At 42.3% G+C, this 17,572-nt stretch overlaps 1 protein-coding gene across 3 annotated transcripts in view; it reads right to left on the minus strand.

The window, feature by feature from the left end:
* Positions 1 to 3,461: 3,461 nt before the first annotated feature.
* ACSL4 (acyl-CoA synthetase long chain family member 4) overlaps positions 3,462 to 17,572 on the minus strand; it is a 29,541-nt gene continuing 15,430 nt past the window's right edge. For 2 of the 3 annotated variants that reach the window (XM_065689976.1, XM_065689977.1), the window contains exons 3-17: positions 16,724 to 16,770; positions 14,187 to 14,426; positions 13,716 to 13,893; positions 12,899 to 13,008; positions 12,674 to 12,812; positions 11,814 to 11,964; positions 11,073 to 11,196; positions 10,236 to 10,307; positions 7,967 to 8,106; positions 7,344 to 7,516; positions 7,061 to 7,135; positions 6,648 to 6,839; positions 5,996 to 6,110; positions 5,236 to 5,393; positions 3,462 to 3,633 (exon numbers count right to left, since the gene is read on the minus strand). In XM_065689976.1, coding sequence (XP_065546048.1) covers positions 3,476 to 3,633; positions 5,236 to 5,393; positions 5,996 to 6,110; positions 6,648 to 6,839; positions 7,061 to 7,135; positions 7,344 to 7,516; positions 7,967 to 8,106; positions 10,236 to 10,307; positions 11,073 to 11,196; positions 11,814 to 11,964; positions 12,674 to 12,812; positions 12,899 to 13,008; positions 13,716 to 13,893; positions 14,187 to 14,414 — 2,013 coding nt within the window. In that variant the 5' untranslated portion in view covers positions 14,415 to 14,426; positions 16,724 to 16,770 and the 3' untranslated portion in view covers positions 3,462 to 3,475. Of the gene's footprint in view, positions 3,634 to 5,235; positions 5,394 to 5,995; positions 6,111 to 6,647; positions 6,840 to 7,060; positions 7,136 to 7,343; positions 7,517 to 7,966; positions 8,107 to 10,235; positions 10,308 to 11,072; positions 11,197 to 11,813; positions 11,965 to 12,673; positions 12,813 to 12,898; positions 13,009 to 13,715; positions 13,894 to 14,186; positions 16,702 to 16,723; positions 16,771 to 17,572 lie in introns of those variants that run through there. The other variant, XM_065689975.1, reaches the window with a different exon arrangement.

Genomic DNA, 17,572 nt, shown 5'->3' on the forward strand with positions numbered 1-17,572 from the left:
GATGGTGCAGTGGGCACTAAAATTGGATTGGGTCAGTTAAACACCTACTCTTAAAGAGAATAACTCATCACTTTCTCTGTTTATGCATTTTTTGTTCCCCTGCAAGCCATTTAATGACACCTTGCTGGTATCTGCAGCATTACTATTGCATTACGTGCAGGAACCTGGTCCTCCTGCTCCAGCCCCAGTTCTGTGCTGAAGCTGTTCCTGACCAGAGGCTCTGTTGCCTTTCAAAAGGCAGGGATCTGGAGGGCCTAGTTCAGCATTTAGAATAGTTTTACAGGTCTGTGTTTCTTTTAAAATATCTAATAATCGATGTCACTCAGTGTCAGCTTACTCTCTGCTCCTCTTCCAGCGGTGACAAGGCTTGTGCTTGTCTTAGGGTAGTATGTATGTAGCTGAAGGTTACTCCTCTCTTGTCAATTCACCATCCCTCAGGCCACCTGAACTTAACTAAAATCTTCCTTCACACATGAAGCTTTCTAGATCCACTTTTATGGTACTTACACTCTACATATCCCATGGGTTTTTTTTTAACTAGAAGGCCTAACCATGATCTTGTATCAGATGCCCAGACTGGATTCTGTTTCTCTTTCAACTTGTTTCTTAGGAGGGCAATTTGAAGTTCTGAACCAGCTTTGTGAAGATCTTGCAGCTACTGTGAGCTTTCTGGAATCTTCACATTTCATAAATGAACTGCTCCCTCACACTGCAGTGGTGGCTTAGCAGTTGAACACTAGAGGTCTTTTCTAACCTACATGATTCTGTAACAGTTTTGTAGCCTTACACTGTTTATGCATCCTAGTTCCTTATTTCAAATGACAAGAATGACACTATTGCTCATCCTCTTTCTTTCTCCACAAGCTGTCACAAAAGTATTCAGAATTCATAAAAAAGAAGGTAAAACTCTTGCCGAACTGCAAATACATTTGTAAGTAATCCCCATATCTGAAGGGGGCCTGATGTAATCCTTCCCCTTCTCTAAAAATGCCTGAAAAGCTGATGTGGATCCAATTGCCTTTTGCAGCACATGCCCATTAGGTCACTTCTTAAAAGAAAAACCAGGCCCATGCTAGGCTGTGCTTTCAACATCCATAGCACCTACTCACTGCTGCTGTGTTCTAAGGCGTGCTCAGTCTCAGAGAGAATGCGCAGCACTGGACAGGGACTAGAGACAAGTTGTGCAACATAAAGAGCTTGCAGAACACAGCTTTTTTAACCATTTAAATTGTATTCCACTGTTGAAATGTTAACATTGCGCATGTGTAGACACAGAACATACCTGCAGTCTCGATAAAATACATAGCATATAAATACATTCATGGCTTAAAAACCAAACCCACAGACCCTGCAGACATACCCAAGTGCAAGTTTCTTACATGTATTTCACTTCTGTGATGCTGACAGGCCAGCTAAAGGCTCTGTAATGATTCTATGATGAACAGTGACCAATTTGAAACATGGAAAAACTGGTAATGTGGCTCCATCAGCAAGTCACTCACAAAGTTGCTCCTTAGGTGGGAAGTATTTGCTGTCGTCATACCTGTATGTATATTAAAACAGTTTTCTTTCTTACAGAAGCTTTTTCCTCATTCCTTTTAGTGACTGTTTGGTTCCATGCACAACTGAACACAGTCAGCCTTGTGCCCCAGATTTTCCATTTCCCTTTCCCCTCGGCATTCCTGGAAGGGGAGCTGGCAGTGTTCTGGACTGGCCACAGAAAGTTGCGCACGGGGCAGTTTGAAGCTGGTCCCAAGGCGGAGGGATGCTTTAGTTCATGAGTACCCGGCCATGACTTATTCTTGCCAAATCTGTTTGAACTGGAAAAAGGAAAAATCCACATACATGCAATCAAGGAAAAACTTGCCCTGGAATTGCAAGCGTGTTCAGGAGATGCATCGTACAAAATCTTTTACTTTCTGTACAGTGACAATACCAAATATTTTCGTTACCATCATATACACAACACAAATATTATGAATAGAAATCTATAAATACTTTAAAATGAATTTGTAATATATAGCAGTTGAGGGCCACAGCTGTACAAAATGTAAGCAACATATATAAAACAATTAAGAAAGTGCAAAGTAGAACAGTATCAAGAGCCTCCACTTTTTACAGCACTTATGGTTCAAGTGTGAAGAGTAGCAGGAATGCAGGAGCTTGGCTACAAGTCAAAAGAAGACACAGTACAGGATTCTGCACACAAAGTGATGAACTATTATTAAGTTGTATCTTCCCACTTCACATCTATGACTTCCAGTTAATAACAGCACATTTTTATAACGAATTTCTGTAAAGAGTGATTTGTCCCTTTTACAAGTTCCATAAAACAAAGGTTCCCTGGTCACAGACTACTCTTCTGTAAGTACAAGACTATGTGGGGAAAGTACTGTTGGTTTCTGTTGCCTTGTTATACTCACTGTAGTTAAAAGGTGAACGGAAATACCTTCCATAAAGTGACTACTGATGTTTAGACCCTGATCCTCTAACTGACATACAGGCGACCTGTACCATTGCTCACATGTATGTCAAGGTTTAGAGGATCAGTGCCTTAAAACCACCAATCACCCTTCAGAAAAACGCCAAACTAAACACTCGCTGGCGCTTCAAATCCACTTAGAGACAACAGCCCAGCAATGTCGCTGCTCTTTGGCAGTGGAGAGTCAAGTTTTGCATTCAGATGATGATTTCTCATCAGTCCCTCGTACGGCAGTGCATGGCTTTGTCTTCTTTTATGCTCTGTGTCCTAGTGGGAAGCTCTGTTTGTCTGAATTAAAATACAGTGGCAAATAAAACCCCATCTGGTGAGATGGAAGCTGAAAGAGTTAATTCAACACTCTCAATTGGAATCTCAAATACCTTGTTTTTAGAAAGCTTTTCAGTTCACCTTTATTTCAGTAAGTGTACTTTGTATTCTCTCTTAGGCACTGTAAATATTCAGGATGCTACCTGATGTGCAGAAGTATCCACCCATTCTCAGGCAGTACATTATCAGTGATCTCTAGCAATCTCTTGACTAATGTTTTAATTTTTAAACAGAGAAAGGTAGATTTTAAATACTCTTTTCCTCTCTCACTAAGCGGCTTACTATAACAGAAGAATCATCGCCATTACACTGATTTTTCTCTTTGAAATATAGGCCAGATTTCAGAATGCATTAAGGAGAAGTTGTAAGCAGTCTGACTGTGCTAGAGAAACAGTGATAAAATTACCTGGTCAGACTGCTTCACATCATGATGTCTGTCTCCAAACTGGAGATCACCACATGAAACTCTACAAAGACCATCAGTGTCTGATCTGCTAATAATTAAGAACCTGGAGTCTAAGATACTCTCTTGTACTCTATACACATTATAGAAACAGTAATCCATTTGGTATATTTTCTGAATGTGTGATATCTACAGCATACACGGACAGTCAAAACTGAGGCATGAGAAGGAACCATCTGCACAACCTGGTCAACACAACTTGTTTATTTGCCTCCATACATTCGTTCGATGTCGTTGAGGTAATGGTTTTTCAGTTCTTTCCTTTTCAGCTTGAAGGCATCTGTTACTAACCCAGTCTCTGGGGTCCATGGCTCAGGACTTAACCGTACTTTGATGGGTATTTCAAACCTCTCTAATTTCACTGCAGGGACAAGAAGAAACAAAAGCGTGACTCTGATTACACAGCCAAATGAAATACTAATTCTTGTACCAATGCTGAGATAGGGTGCAGATATTCTAGTATTATAGCTCGTATTGGATGTGACAGTGTAAAATCTAAAGCTTGCAACTATGAGTGTGTATCCTGGGGATCTGAGATGACTGTCCCAAGAGGATACACTGAAATCCAGAGTTGTATCTGTATTGTAGGAATGTAGTAATAACGAGACTAACTCGGACCAGCTGGATGTGCTTCATGTTTAAAGTACAATGAAGTACTTCTGCACTTGCCATGGTTGAATGATTCTTTCCCAAATTTCTGCTTCCCCAGAGTTTGTTTAGGGTTCAGAATAAAGGGGCCTCTCCGTATTTTTGTTACATTAGTTACTGATTTGCCCTTCAGCTAGAAGCAGTGGCTTGGCAAGTGCACAGCCTCACTGCTACCAAAGCTGCTTCTCTCTTGCACAGGCCAACAGGCCAAAGAGGGTAAAGGAGAAGGCAGGTAACTACTTAAGGGAGAAGGGCAGGGACATCGGAATAGGGTAGGGAGCTGCTGCACGTGTGCAGTACCTGATGGACTCTGCTATCAGCTCCTGCACATAGCCCTGGTGTGGGATCCCACATCCATGGGCTTGTGGCTGAATTCCTAGGCAGTGTCTGGCAGTGTCGCCTCTAGGCGGCAGCAGATGCAGGACAGACGAGCTCTGGCTCCAGGTCTGTACCGGGAGCTGTTCCCTGTAACTTCAGCCCGGGATGGGAATGTACCCTGTCCGTTTGTTTAGCACTCTGCCTGCTCGTGACAAGGGGCGTTATGTTCTGCGCAAAACGGGAACCATCTCTTTAAAACAGCTCTGGAGAAAGTTGCATCCCAATGGCAGAGCACCATCGAGAAGGCAGAAAGAACAAATAAACAAAGCTACCTATGTGGATAGTAATTTGCCCAGTTCATGACAGAAGAACATGGATTAAAATGTTTAAACCCACGTCTGAGACCTGTGGGACTGATTTATCTTTTTCTAAAGCAAGCCTTAACAGAAGTGCCTTTCATCCTTGTCTTTTTGGTTTCAAAAGGCACATTTCTCCTCTCTGAAGTTTGAGAGGCAGTGCTCAGCATGTACTTATGTCCATTTTTACCACTTCCTCATATGCTGTCCCAAGTGCTCTAGAGCCTTTCTTCCCCAGTGACTTTGTTACATTTTTAGCACCATAAAGGACTGAGGAGGCTTTTGATCATTCAGTACCGCAGCAAGGAATAGGAGGCTTTTAAGCCATTACAACGACAGGGATCATGGTTGTTTCAGAGCTGCAGGGGAAGAAGTCACATGGGGGGAGGAGAAAACGCTTTGAAGTCTTTTGCTTAGCCAGTTTTTCTCACCAGCAAATGTCTTGTAACTTCCCTTCCAAATTCTCAGCTCTCTTGGACCTTATTTTAACTGTTTCGGCAGTTTGATGTGGGGTTTTTGCATCCAATTAAACTACTAAGTTTTGGAGATGGAGGCAACAGGAAGAAGGAAGGGCAGTTAGTGAGGATCGCTTGCTGGGTAAGCACATGAGACCGGCTAGCACAACATGCTGCTTTACTTACTCTTGTTTGCCACTTCTTTAATCTCTCGCAGGACTTCAGCTTCCATCGTAGGGTTGTTACAAACATCTACCCAGGTTCCACTGATACCCTTCTGCTCCGCTAGTGCCGTCAGCCTCTTTTGATTAGGAACCACAAAGCTGATCACGTACGACTGGTCGCTAACATACCGTGGCAAGGGGGGAAAGGAAGAGAGATCCAAACAGTTGAGACTTGATTTCGGGGTGTCAAACCTTTATGCACAGATTCCCCCATACAGAATCCTTCTTGTACATCAACTCTTCACAACTGATGACTTATCAGAGGTATTCTAAGTTGTTTTACAACATTAGGTTTGATTGGTATCATGCTTTGCTGTAATGTCATGAGTGCGTGTCTCTGTTTAGCTCCCCAGCTACATCTGGTGTTTAGCAAGTTCCAGGTGCAGAGTGGCCAGATTAACTTTACTCTGGTATTTTGCCAGAAAGCCAAAACACCTGCTAGATATAATGACACCTGTTTAGGGAAGGGATGAGATGGAGCTCGAGTGCATTGGGATAGGAGAAATGCCAGCAGAGATAGGGCACTTCTTCAGGTTTTAGGGAATCTGGCTGCCTGTACTACTTCAGAGATGCTGTTTATAACTTGCACCCTGGGGGTGTGGGGTGAGGGTGTGTGTTCAATGGGAACCATGGAAAACTACAGTCTAGCATCAGAGAACTGGGTCAAGACCTGAATTTCATGTTTACCCTAAATGGAGTTTCTAAGTTAATACCACTCTTACCTTTTGGCATAAGCACAGATATTGTCAATCAACGGACAGTTCTTCAGTGCTGCCTCTACTTTGCCCAGAGATACATATTCTCCTGCTTGTAGTTTTACCAAGTCTTTCTTACGATCTAGGAGTAGGGGGGGAAGGAGAAGGAAAAGAAAGGCTCCATTTAAACTTTTGCATTTCCACAGGCTCATTTGCAAAACCACTGTATATGCATTATATGTGCAATGCGATGCAAGAGTCTTCATAAACATGAATAAAAGCATCTTAATAAACTTTAAAAGCAGCTAACAGCTTTAGAAACCAACTTTGTAAAGGCTTCTGTAAACACCTTTCTGTAGTGCTGTACTGCTTGTCACACATCTTGTACCAAAGTGATGGGGATTTAAAGCTTTGTAATTGATACCAAAAATCAATCTTACATTTAAAGTCCACGTGCTAAACTTGGGCAGTGATAATGTCACAGGAAACAGCATCACTTCCAAAATATTCCTACAGCTGCGAGGACCTTTGGGAATGTGTTTTTACACTGTGATTCTGCAAGCAGGTAACCTTGAGTAGATTAGCTCTAGCAAAGCCAACAACAGGATTAACAGCATGCTTGTAATTGTATTTAGTCAAGAACTTGCAGTATGTTAAGGTACCAAAAACTGAGGCCAACCTATGATCTGCAGAGACCCATCCGGATGAAATTCCCCTATATCTCCTGTACAGAACCATCTCTGACCGTTCTCATCAACAGAGAAGTCTTCTGTTGTCTTCTCTTCGTTTTTAAAATATCCCACTGAGACGTTGGGTCCACCAATGACGATTTCTCCTCTAGGATTAGGCTTGTCTTTATTGGTGTAGCCCCCTGAAAACAAGGAAATCCACACACAGTTACACTGAGCTTGTATATTCTGCTGCCAAGAAAATACTTTGAAACTTCAGCTTGCAGTTAATGCACACAAACTGATGACTGTTAGAAATGAACAATCATTTCATGTGCTACAGCGAGCCAAGCAGAGAGGCAAAGGAACCAGGTAAGAGTGGTTACATTAGTTACTCTGAAATCAAAACCTTTCATACTCTCACCTTCTTGCCAGTCTTTCAGTTTTATTTCACAACAAATAAGAGGAGCTCCGACTTTGCCAGTGCTGTAATCAGTAGCTTGGAGAGAGAACAAGGAAGAAAACAGTTATTTTTGTCATATGAAATACATACTTGAACTATAAATAAGGCAGTAGCTTATCTTACTTTATTGCAGTTAAGCACTACAGCTGTTCAGACTACAAAAAACCCCACCCAACCCTCATATATATACGATATGTATACATATATGTCTCAGATTATGTATTTCCAGAAGCATTTTAACTACCTTCTGTAATTGTTCCAGCTCCACATGTTTCTGTTAGTCCATAGCCTTGACCAACAGGACAGCAAAAACAGATGTTCATGAATCTTTGTGTCTGAGGTGAGAGGGGTGCTCCTCCAGACAGCATCATACGGATATTCCCTCCCAGCAGTGCCTTTACTTTTTTAAACAGGAACCTTGAAAGAAGGAAAAAAGCCTTAAAAACCATTCCCTCAGCTCTTCTAGGAAGGACGAAGAAGGTTTGTGTATTTTTCTATTTGGAACACCTTCAAAGTAACTTCATTCCCAGATTTCAGCGGACAGCAGGAGAATCGGGAATGTCACCTCTTGTGCAACACTTGAAGATGGCAGAATTCCTGTAACTTAACTAAACAGACATTCCAGGTTTACTACCAAAAAACCCAATGCAATGAAAACTAACCAGTCATCTGTTCTGAAGATGAGTCACTCCTACCATGAAGTATCTGACCCATTTCCAGTAAGAACGTGGATTATTTCAGTGATTAGATAAGATTTGTGTGTCAGATGAGAATTCTCTGTGTCAGATAGCTGAGCTAACTGTGCTTTTAGACTGTCTTAACGAGCCAGAAGGAAAAAGGTCCGTTTGGACTGTGAATTAGACTTACAGGTTACACAGAGGTGCATCGTATCCCCTCTTGATTTGCTCCAATTTGTAGTCGTAGCCTATCTTGAACAGAGTTCTCTGAATGTAGTTCATCTCCTGCACTTTGCTCATGACATTTTTATAAATTCTGTCCATTATTTCCTGGAAAGTGTGAAAAAAAGCAAGGAGAATTACCACACAGGCCAGCCTAGCGTGTGTAAGTGAAATTCCATGTGCAACATAGAATAAAACCACCCCTATTATTATTCTTCCTTTGAAACAGGTAATACAGTAAGAGTAAAAATGGCTGCATCATTGGTTAGGCAATGCTTAACTGTAATGCTCTGGATGTGTGATCAGTTTATAGAATATTGCAGCTCGGAGCTATTCAAAATGGGTGGCACAAAGCATCAGAAATGAAGCAGAAAATGAGTGACTGAGCCTTACTCCTGTATTTGCTGTTTTCTCCTCACACCAGTATCACTAGAGAGGAAGAACCCCCATGCTGTAGTACGTATCTCCTATTAAAACACTTGTCTTGAATTAGGCACACAGGCAAGTAACTGAGTAACCACTGCAGGTCTTCAGGTGTACTGCAGTAGTTCATAGCAGCTCTGCGTTTCTACAAGCGCCTTTCTGAACCTCACATTTAGTTTTTAAATACTTTCCTCCCTCATGCTAAAGATGTCTTTTTCTTATCAACCACAGCTACAATCTTGGGTAATGCTATGTCATATTGCTTCCATTATTGATACCACCTTAACCTGAACTTAAATGCGACAAACTGATCTGAATTCAACTTCAGCTCCCTCTCTCTGCTAAAGGGTGGAATGTGCCATACAAGATTTATCGTGCTTAGGGGTCCTGGTGCTGTACTTTATCCACAGCAGCTGGCAAGCACAAGGAATGAACTATGAGATTTCATTTCACTGCTTCCTTTACCAAGAGAAGTCTTTCAGCTTTCAAAGCAGCGTGGTTTCAGTAATTCTCGTTACCTGGCGAAAACCCCGCAGACAAGAAACTCATTTCCATTAAAGTAATAAGCCTACGATCACTAAAATATTCAGAACTGACAGAGTGTTCAGAGTGGTGAAGTATTTAACAGAAGTGGAAGGATCAGCTCCTTTGCGTTTGTGACAGAGCACAATGGTGTGATGGACTTCTGTGCTTTCTAACAGAAGTCAATTTGAAATTGAAAAGAAAGCTATGAAAATCAGGTACTTTGAAGTATCAGGGATCAAACTGTTACAGTCTTACCAGAAGGCACTCTCACGAGTGTTTTTGATTTGCTCCTTCACATCCTCATTACTGGCACTGACAGGAACTAGAATTTCAGCAAACACATACTGTGTTTGCAGCGCAGTTCACCTGCACAGCATCAGCTGCTAGCTCCAAAACCAGGCAGTAGTTTGAAGCAGGATTACTTGTAGCATTTTGGAAAGGCTACAGAGGCATGACAAGGTACTTGGAATGACAGAGGCTGGAAGGAACGAGTGGCGTTATTACAATGTCCTGCTTGAATGAAGTATTTAGAAATGTTTGTTTGTGCCTCTGGACTCCGCAGAATTATCTTCCATTTCATTCCTTAGACATTCCCATCCCTGCTGATGTTATGGTGGTTTGTGTATTTCTTGGATAGCACCAAGACCTTGTGGAATGCAGAACCCTGGTCACCCAAACACTAACGTAAGCTACAGAAGCAATAGGAGCTACAGTCTCCTGATCATTTTTCCTTGTAAGAGGAGATTGAGCATGGCCTCCTTACCCTAAGAACAGCCAGGGAGACTTGGTCTAAGTGTTACCTTGGAGACAAGCACCTGAGACTCAGCACCCCAACAGCTATAGGCGCAGCCAAGCTCTATAATTCACCGAACACCTGTATCCTTGGAGCGTCCATCTTGGCCAAAGCCACCCTGCTTTCCCCCCGTGCCAAAAGGGGTTTCAGGCTGTGAATGTCAGAGACTTCACAACTCTGTCAGAGACTTTACGACTGCGTCTTAATGTTGTAGCAGCAGCCCAGTAAAACATCCCTTGTAACTCTGAAAACACATCTACAATTTCAGACCAAAAAGGGTCTTGGCTTTAGCATCCATCTATTCTTGCGCTCATCTGCAGCACCACTATGCTCAGTTCAGGCAATGGCAACTACCATTCTGTATTGTGCTTTTTTTCCCTATTACTGACAGTTACTTACACACGAAGAGGAAAAAAAGTTGGTAAGTGGATTTTTTCTCGCATGAGCAAGATGGAAAGCATCATTTTGTTGCTAAACGTATCTGCTGCATACTTACAGGCACAGCTGCCATCAGTGTAGGCCTGAGGACAGTGCAGTCTCCTTTGCTTCCCTTCTTAATTTTACTTGACTGTAGTAAGGAAAAAAATGTCAATTTACAAAGTTGAAACCCAAGCAGTTCTTTAGAAAAGGACTAAAAAGAGAGTGAGATACATGAGCATGTGATTTAATCTCTTCCTCTGCCCCTCCAGAAAACATTTCCTGCCTAATTTTTCTCCATTAGGATGGAAAAATAACAACAATTTTCAACAAAAACAACACGTTTTACAAGCCCAACTTGGTTAAGTCCAACCTGTAGCTCTTGCTCTTATTTCCTCCCTCTAGTACTTGCTTTCTCCTTCATCTTCCTCCTTTTCTGCTTGATGTACTCTCTATACCAGCTAAACGTACAGCAGCATCCTTTTCCAGCTTAATTTGCTCTTATTTAACTGTTCAATGGAAAAGGCAACGGGCTGAGTAGATGATCTACAGTAACTGGATGAAGAACTGCTAAAGTGAGCCCAAAAACTTCCAATCACTTTAAACAGTCCACTTTCAGCTCATGTGTTAATAGCTGTTCTTCCTATAGCCAGTGGATAATGCTGTATGCATTTAGGAGGTTTTCTTTTAGATTTCCTAAGTATTATAAAAGTAAAGATTTTAAGAAGATTCCTGTATGATGACCTGTTGCTGCCGTTCACAGGAATGGCCATTTGTGTTGAGTTCTGACCAAAAACCGACACTGCTGAAGTGTGCCACATCCATCAGCATTTCCTTAATGGCAGAGGGTGGCCATGCAAGGAGACTGCACACTGCAAAAGCTGAAGTTGGCTTTTGCTTCCCCCCCAGCCCTCACCTGATCCGACAGCGTGAGTGGAGAGGAATAGCCGATCCTGCAGCCGTAAGTGATGCAGGAGATTTCTGCTGTCAGTTCTAACACGTGGGCCAGAGGCAAATAACCAATGTAAGTATCCTTGGACCTAGGACAGGGTTGTCTGATTAACAGTGGTACACAAGTGGACTCAAAACACTCTTCAACAGCTTCATTGTGTGCTTAGTTATTATGTCTTGAAAGACTTACGTCACAAGTAAGGCTTATTCTTCCGCATGGAAGAAGGGTGTGATTTCAGTTTATAACCAGAATGGGGTAAATCCTACCCTACTGAAGTCAGTTTGAATTACAGGATTTGCCCTGTTTTCTTGGAAACTCAAAGATTCCGTAATGCTCCACTGCTGTTTCTTTTTCCAGGCATGGAATTACAGATAAAATCCCTATATTTAAAAATCATCATTTCCAAATCCTCGACAGTCATCATACCATCTCCTTCTAAAGTATACTGGTAGAAAGACAGCTGATCACTGCAGTGATTCCAGCTGCCTGAAAACAGCTACATGAGGAATCTCTTTATCTGGTGGCAACTGCAGTTTGAAACACGAGGGTGAGCTCAAGCACAAGATTTATTTCGTATGAATTAAATATTACTGGGCTCATAATACAATTTGGTAACACCTGATGCCAGCAGCAGACTTCCTATAAACCTCTGTACTTTTGGAGGTTCTGCTTTATCTCTCTGTGCACATGACAGCTGTTTCTTACCCTAGTCCAGGTATTCTTTCGCACTGTCCTGTCATTCCGGCTATTAAGTTCTTATGCACCATCATCACTCCTTTAGGTCTCCCGGTAGAGCCGCTGGTGTACATCACTAAAGCCAAGTCTGAAGGAGCAGGTCTGCTTGGCAGGATGTTTGCTACAAAATGCAGGAGAAAAATCCTTATTAACTCTTATTTACTTTCTAAATATTCTGTAATAAACTATTTCTGTAATTAATCAATGCGACGATGTCTGCAATCAAGCAGTGTGAAAGCGGTGCCTCAGCACAGTGCGCTGCTGAGTGCTCAGTGCTGGATGCAGAAGTCATGATGGAAAGAGTAGTGGTCTGTTTTTAAGAGGAAGCGAGGGAGGGCAGGTTTTGAAAGGAATGTGTGCTGCCCTGCACAAAGCTCCTTTGCCAGTTTACCTCTTTTATTCAAGAGAGAGATCTGGCTAAGCACAGGCTGATGAGTTGAGGAAAAAAGATGATCAAGTGCTTTCTCATCCTAGTGAAAGTAGGATGAATAAAAGGTAAGGACAGCAGAAAAGGGAACACTGCACCAGATCCTATTTCACTTGATAAAGGTGGAGTCTTTAAATTATTCTGGTTATTATAGGTAATTATTTCTATCACTCTGAAATATTACCTATTATAAAGTGTTATCCTGAAGTACCTGTTCACACAGGTGAAGGGCAGTAAACAGAAATCAGACATTTATTTAAAGGAAGCCAGAGGATGACTCTGGCACTGCCTTTGTGCTGGAGACCTGCATGGGGGGGATTTTCTGATACATGTCCTTCTTCACCTAGGTCTGATTTCACTGTTAACGTTGCTTGACTGCTCCTCTGTGAAGTGATTCACTTACAGTTCTCTGGTTTGGCTCCCAGCTCTTCTACTGTCTGCATACTGTGAATTTCCAGAGTTTCAGGGTATTCCGCTTTATTGATGCTCTTGTTGTCCACATAAATGATGTGTTTCAGGCAGGAGACTTGTGGCAGTGCAGTCTGTAGAAGAGAAATGAAACTAACATTGACTGCGTGGTAAAATTAATATAGAGCAGTAACACGAGGTGAAGCTGGTACCAAATTACCTTAAGTTTGCTCTCAAGAAGTTCTGCACTGGTGACCAGATACGCTGCTTCACACTCGTTGAGACCATAGGTTACTGCCTCTTCCCCCAGGGTGGCATACAGCGTAATAACTGTTACAGCAAGGAGAGAGGGAACATGAAAGAAAGGTCAAGTAATACTAAATGCAAAAGGTCTTGTGCAGCTGACTGCAAAGCCTTGAGGGGGGGAGCAGAGGGTGATGATGGTAAAGTTAGCTCAAGGGGGAATTTGCTTGTTCGGAAACAAACCAGCTTTTAATTTTTCTACATAAGAATTTTCTGCCACATGAGAGCTCTGCAACGAGGGCAGATCAAACAAAATGAAAAGAAAAAGCCCGTATTCATCATTGTCATGAAGTCGAGCAGCTTTAAAATGGCACCAAAGCCCCTTCAGACGAGCATATGATTCTGGTTACCATTCCTCTCTCTTCTAATAACCATCTCGTGTTTCAGATGCGTAAGTCAGGATGCAGAAAGGAAATACTATAAAAACTTCCCACACTCTGGGGGAGAAACAGCTGCTGCTATCTTCAGAGTATTTAAAAAGCCCAACTGAACAGTAACTGTACTGTTCTGCCTTCTAACATCTAGAACATTACTGCAATAAAATCAGAACGCAAGTGGATTTTAGGGTTCTCCGCAGCGCACAGGATAGACTTGGAAACTGCCAAGAATCAGACCACAGGCAGTTACATTTCTGAGATTCTTGTCTCATCAATGACAGCATCAGCAGATTCAACATACCGAGTGCTGAGAAATGGTTCTAAAATACACTGGAAGTAAATGAGTTGAGCACTCACGAGGGAAGTTGTACTTGAAGCAGGTCAGAGCCACGATCATCCATTCCGCTCGGGTCTCACAGAATATCACAACCGTACTCTTTGGGGTTAGTCCCAGGGCAGTCATTCCTCGCCCCAAACGATTCATTTTCTCATGTACTTCTTCATAGGATAACCATCTGTAAGTGCCTAAAATTAGCTGGGGAGGGGAGAAAAAACCAACAACTGTGATGACAAGAAGCTGCTGGTAGAGCTCTACGAGCTTACGCAAGTTGGTGCCTAACACCGTAAGCACACACGCTGCCATTCATTAGAGGAAATAAAATTGCTTTCATTTTTCTTGAGGTAGAATAAATAGTGCCTCCTGCATTCTGATCTCGTTATCTACTAGAAAAGGGATATTTTCTATCATGATGATTAAGGAAGACCCCTAAGGAGAGGCTGAGGCAAAGCAGCTCAAAACCAAACCAGCAGCCCAACCCCAAACCTTACCTTTTTGAACACTTTTCCATTTGGCTGCATTTCGTTCTCTTCACTCAGGATTTCTCTGGTCCCAAGGCAGTCCTTCTTCGCAAACTTGGCCAAAGCGTGGTCAAACAGCTTGTCCAGTGTGTCAGCTCCAGGAATGTTTATGTGTGCTAGTGAGTCAAGGTGGGTGACGGAGCGATAGGGGCTCCCAGGCTTGTCCGAGGTGGGCTTAGCTTTTAAACGCTTTGCCATAGCCTTTTTCTTCTTAACGTCGGTAAGAAAATACCATGGAATAAATACAAGCATACTGTACACATATATCAACAAGTACACAGGCAGCAAGAGGACGGCACGCACTTCTAGTCTAAGTTTCATTGCAGGTATTTACACTAGAAAATCTCTTATTGTGTTCTGAAGCAGGCAAGAGCAAAGCAGCAGTGCAGCACGATGCAGCAAGGTAAATGAAGCTTAGGTTCCAGAACAGTTGCTAAGATTTTAGTAACCTTGGAGAGCCAACAATGGACACCTGTGGGTGAAGACCAGAGCCAAGCAGAGAGCAGGGGAAAAAAAGAAGAAAAGAATTAAATTAGTAATCTTACAGTCAGTCCATTAGGTTTAGTCCTTCTAAGAGTTCACTTCAAACACATCAAGACAAAGCAGGCTGAGGTAACGGATTCAAGAGGCACGTACACTGCAGGATGCAGCAGCGTACTGCTCTGGAGACCAAAGGGATGAATCTTTTCCACAGTTGTTTGCTGCATCCACAAATATTTACTTTTCAAAGGCTTTTCCCTACTATCTCTGTTTGAATAGTGCAAGGCTGTTGAGATGAAGTCTGTCCTTCACATCATAATATTGTGTTTAAGCTCCTTGAGTAATGCTACAGTTGTGTAATGACGGCAGAGGTCAAGTAGTTTTCCCCCTAAATATTTGTACTGCAGGGAACAGACAGAGTACATTGCTTTACTGCTTTTCAGAATATATTAATGCATATTCAGATTAAAAGGTACCTTGAAACAGATTCCTCAAAAATCCACGGATTATAATCTAAAAATGATGTAATAGTCCAAAACGGCTTTATAAACTTTGCCCCTGCAACTGAATTATTCGTCTGTTACTTTTGAACTGTGAATTTCAGACTCCTGGGAGAAGGATTACACAGATTTGCTTTTCTCCCTCCAAAAATTACTCCAATATAGGTATTTCAGAACTCCAGGTTTGAAAAAGTGGAATCCAATTAGACCAGTTTAATCCAACTCAAAGCACAGTCTGGCAAGATTTTGACAGAAGTCTTTCCTCATTAAGGAGAACTGGGCCTGAATAAAGACTGAAGGTGACTGGGAGATAACCGAAAGCATCATAGCAAACCTCAGCTGTGGATACATAGCCCACTGGTCTGTAACTAGGCTGTGCTGGCACAGAAGAGATACAGGTTCTTATCTTCATCTGGGTGGCACGCAAACACAGCACCAACGATGCTCACAGCAGGCGCAGAGGTGCGCTAACACAGGAGCTGCAGCTCAGACACCAGGCAGCGAGAACACTGCCTGTAGCTTATCCCAAAGCCCAGTCCCTGATGGACAGAACCCGATAGAAATAACGATGAGAATAGGGGAATTTTCAGGGCTCCCTCAAGACTCAAAAGAACGTTCCCGAAAGGAACCTCGATGAATGTATCTGGCAGCCTCAGGTGGGGAGGGAGGCTACAATTAACATTTCAGGTTAAACCAGACTACTGTGACTAACAGCATAACAGAAAGCTATTAATAGGTTGTTGGGGTTTTTAATAAGATCAACATCTGCAGTTGTGCTGTAGCCAGTACCAACAGCACCGGTAATGGCACATTAAGAGATCTGCAGATACCTAAAATAACACTATTGCAAAGTTCATTCTTTAATTACATTTATGGAGTTCATTTGTATTGAATACCGGTATAACGTACTACACTAAGCTCAGACTTGTTCAGAGAGTATTCCACATATTTCTGCTTATAAAAAGTGAACACTCCATTCTTTTCACAACGTTCCAGCTTACTCTGCTCTAGTTAACCTCATCACCAGCAACTGCTCAGCAGGCAAACCTCAGCAGAAGACACTTCCCCAGGCTCCACTTCTCTAATATGGACATTTACTGGTTTATACTCAAATCCTGTGTTTTCATCCCAGTGGATTCAGTGCTCCAAAAGCAGCAGTTGAGCTTGTGTTAACACAAAAGCCAGCCATAGTGCTAAGACTGCAGCGAGGAACCTTCAGTGCATGCCAGGGTTAGACACAATGCTGCACGTGAAATAAACCCCACTGATCCCCCTGCTCCGCACCTCCCAGCAAAAGGCGTGTGACCAGGCACTTGGATAAGAAGCAGGAATAGTGTAGGACGTGTTTATGAGAACAGGTAACTTGGCTTATCTGTAGACATCTGTGGTAACTTAAAACGTTTCAGCTGTACTTCTCGATAGACATCAGTTGCAAAAACACAGGAAGTCCCAAAAAGGACAAACTTTGCCTTTTCCTTTGGACATACTCCTGTGAAAAGTGACACACACACACACAGAGGTACTTACAAGGTATCTGACAGCAGTGACCGAGGCTTTTTCGGTGTTGATTAGATCTATATTGAAACAGAAAAAAACCTTCATGAGGTCAATTTTCCTTATTACCATTACATGCTGTGTGTGCGCAAACCTGCAGTCCAAGCTTACCACAGAAAACACATAACCGATGTGAGTGCTCACACAAGCACTGACACTGTGTTTTGCAGACGCCACAGATGGAAAAGCTGTTCTTTGATATCCTCAATTAAAAGCTTCAGAGGCAGATAACATGCAACACTCTATTCTTGTCCTGCAGCCAAGGCCCAGAACAAAGTCTGAATTCAGAGCACAGGTTCTGGAAAGCAGAGGCACTCCTCTCCTCATCATTTGTCATTAATTTAACTAAAAATCTAAGGAACAACTGGCGTTTTTATTTCAATGCAGAAAAACAGCTTTTAGATAGTCACAAAAGCTCATGAGACTAATGGCAAAAGCGTGCGTGGGGAACAGGGAGAGGGTTTATGGCTCTGGAAGCAACTCTTCACAGAGGAGGAAATGCTCTCATCTTCTTTGTGCTTAAGTGCTCAAACAGAGCAGCATCAACTTACCCAGCGTTTGCACCCACTCCTAGAATTTCTGAGTGTAACTCAAGTACCTGCACCTAAAAACTTCACCCTTTGCAGTTTAACTTTAAGAAGGCAGCAAATGATCTTTGCTAGGAAAGGTTTTAATTAGCCAAAGCCCAAAGCACTTGTAACGGTTTAATATTGGACTTAGCAGTGTTTATTGTCCTTCCTCTTGTGATAAAAAGCTTGCCAAGGATCCCATTTACTGTGTAACATGGTTAGAAGAGAGCACACTTCTTTTTCTATCTACTTC

The sequence above is a fragment of the Lathamus discolor genome, chromosome 9 (assembly GCF_037157495.1).
Source record: "Lathamus discolor isolate bLatDis1 chromosome 9, bLatDis1.hap1, whole genome shotgun sequence".
Taxonomy (NCBI): Eukaryota; Metazoa; Chordata; class Aves; order Psittaciformes; family Psittacidae; genus Lathamus; species Lathamus discolor.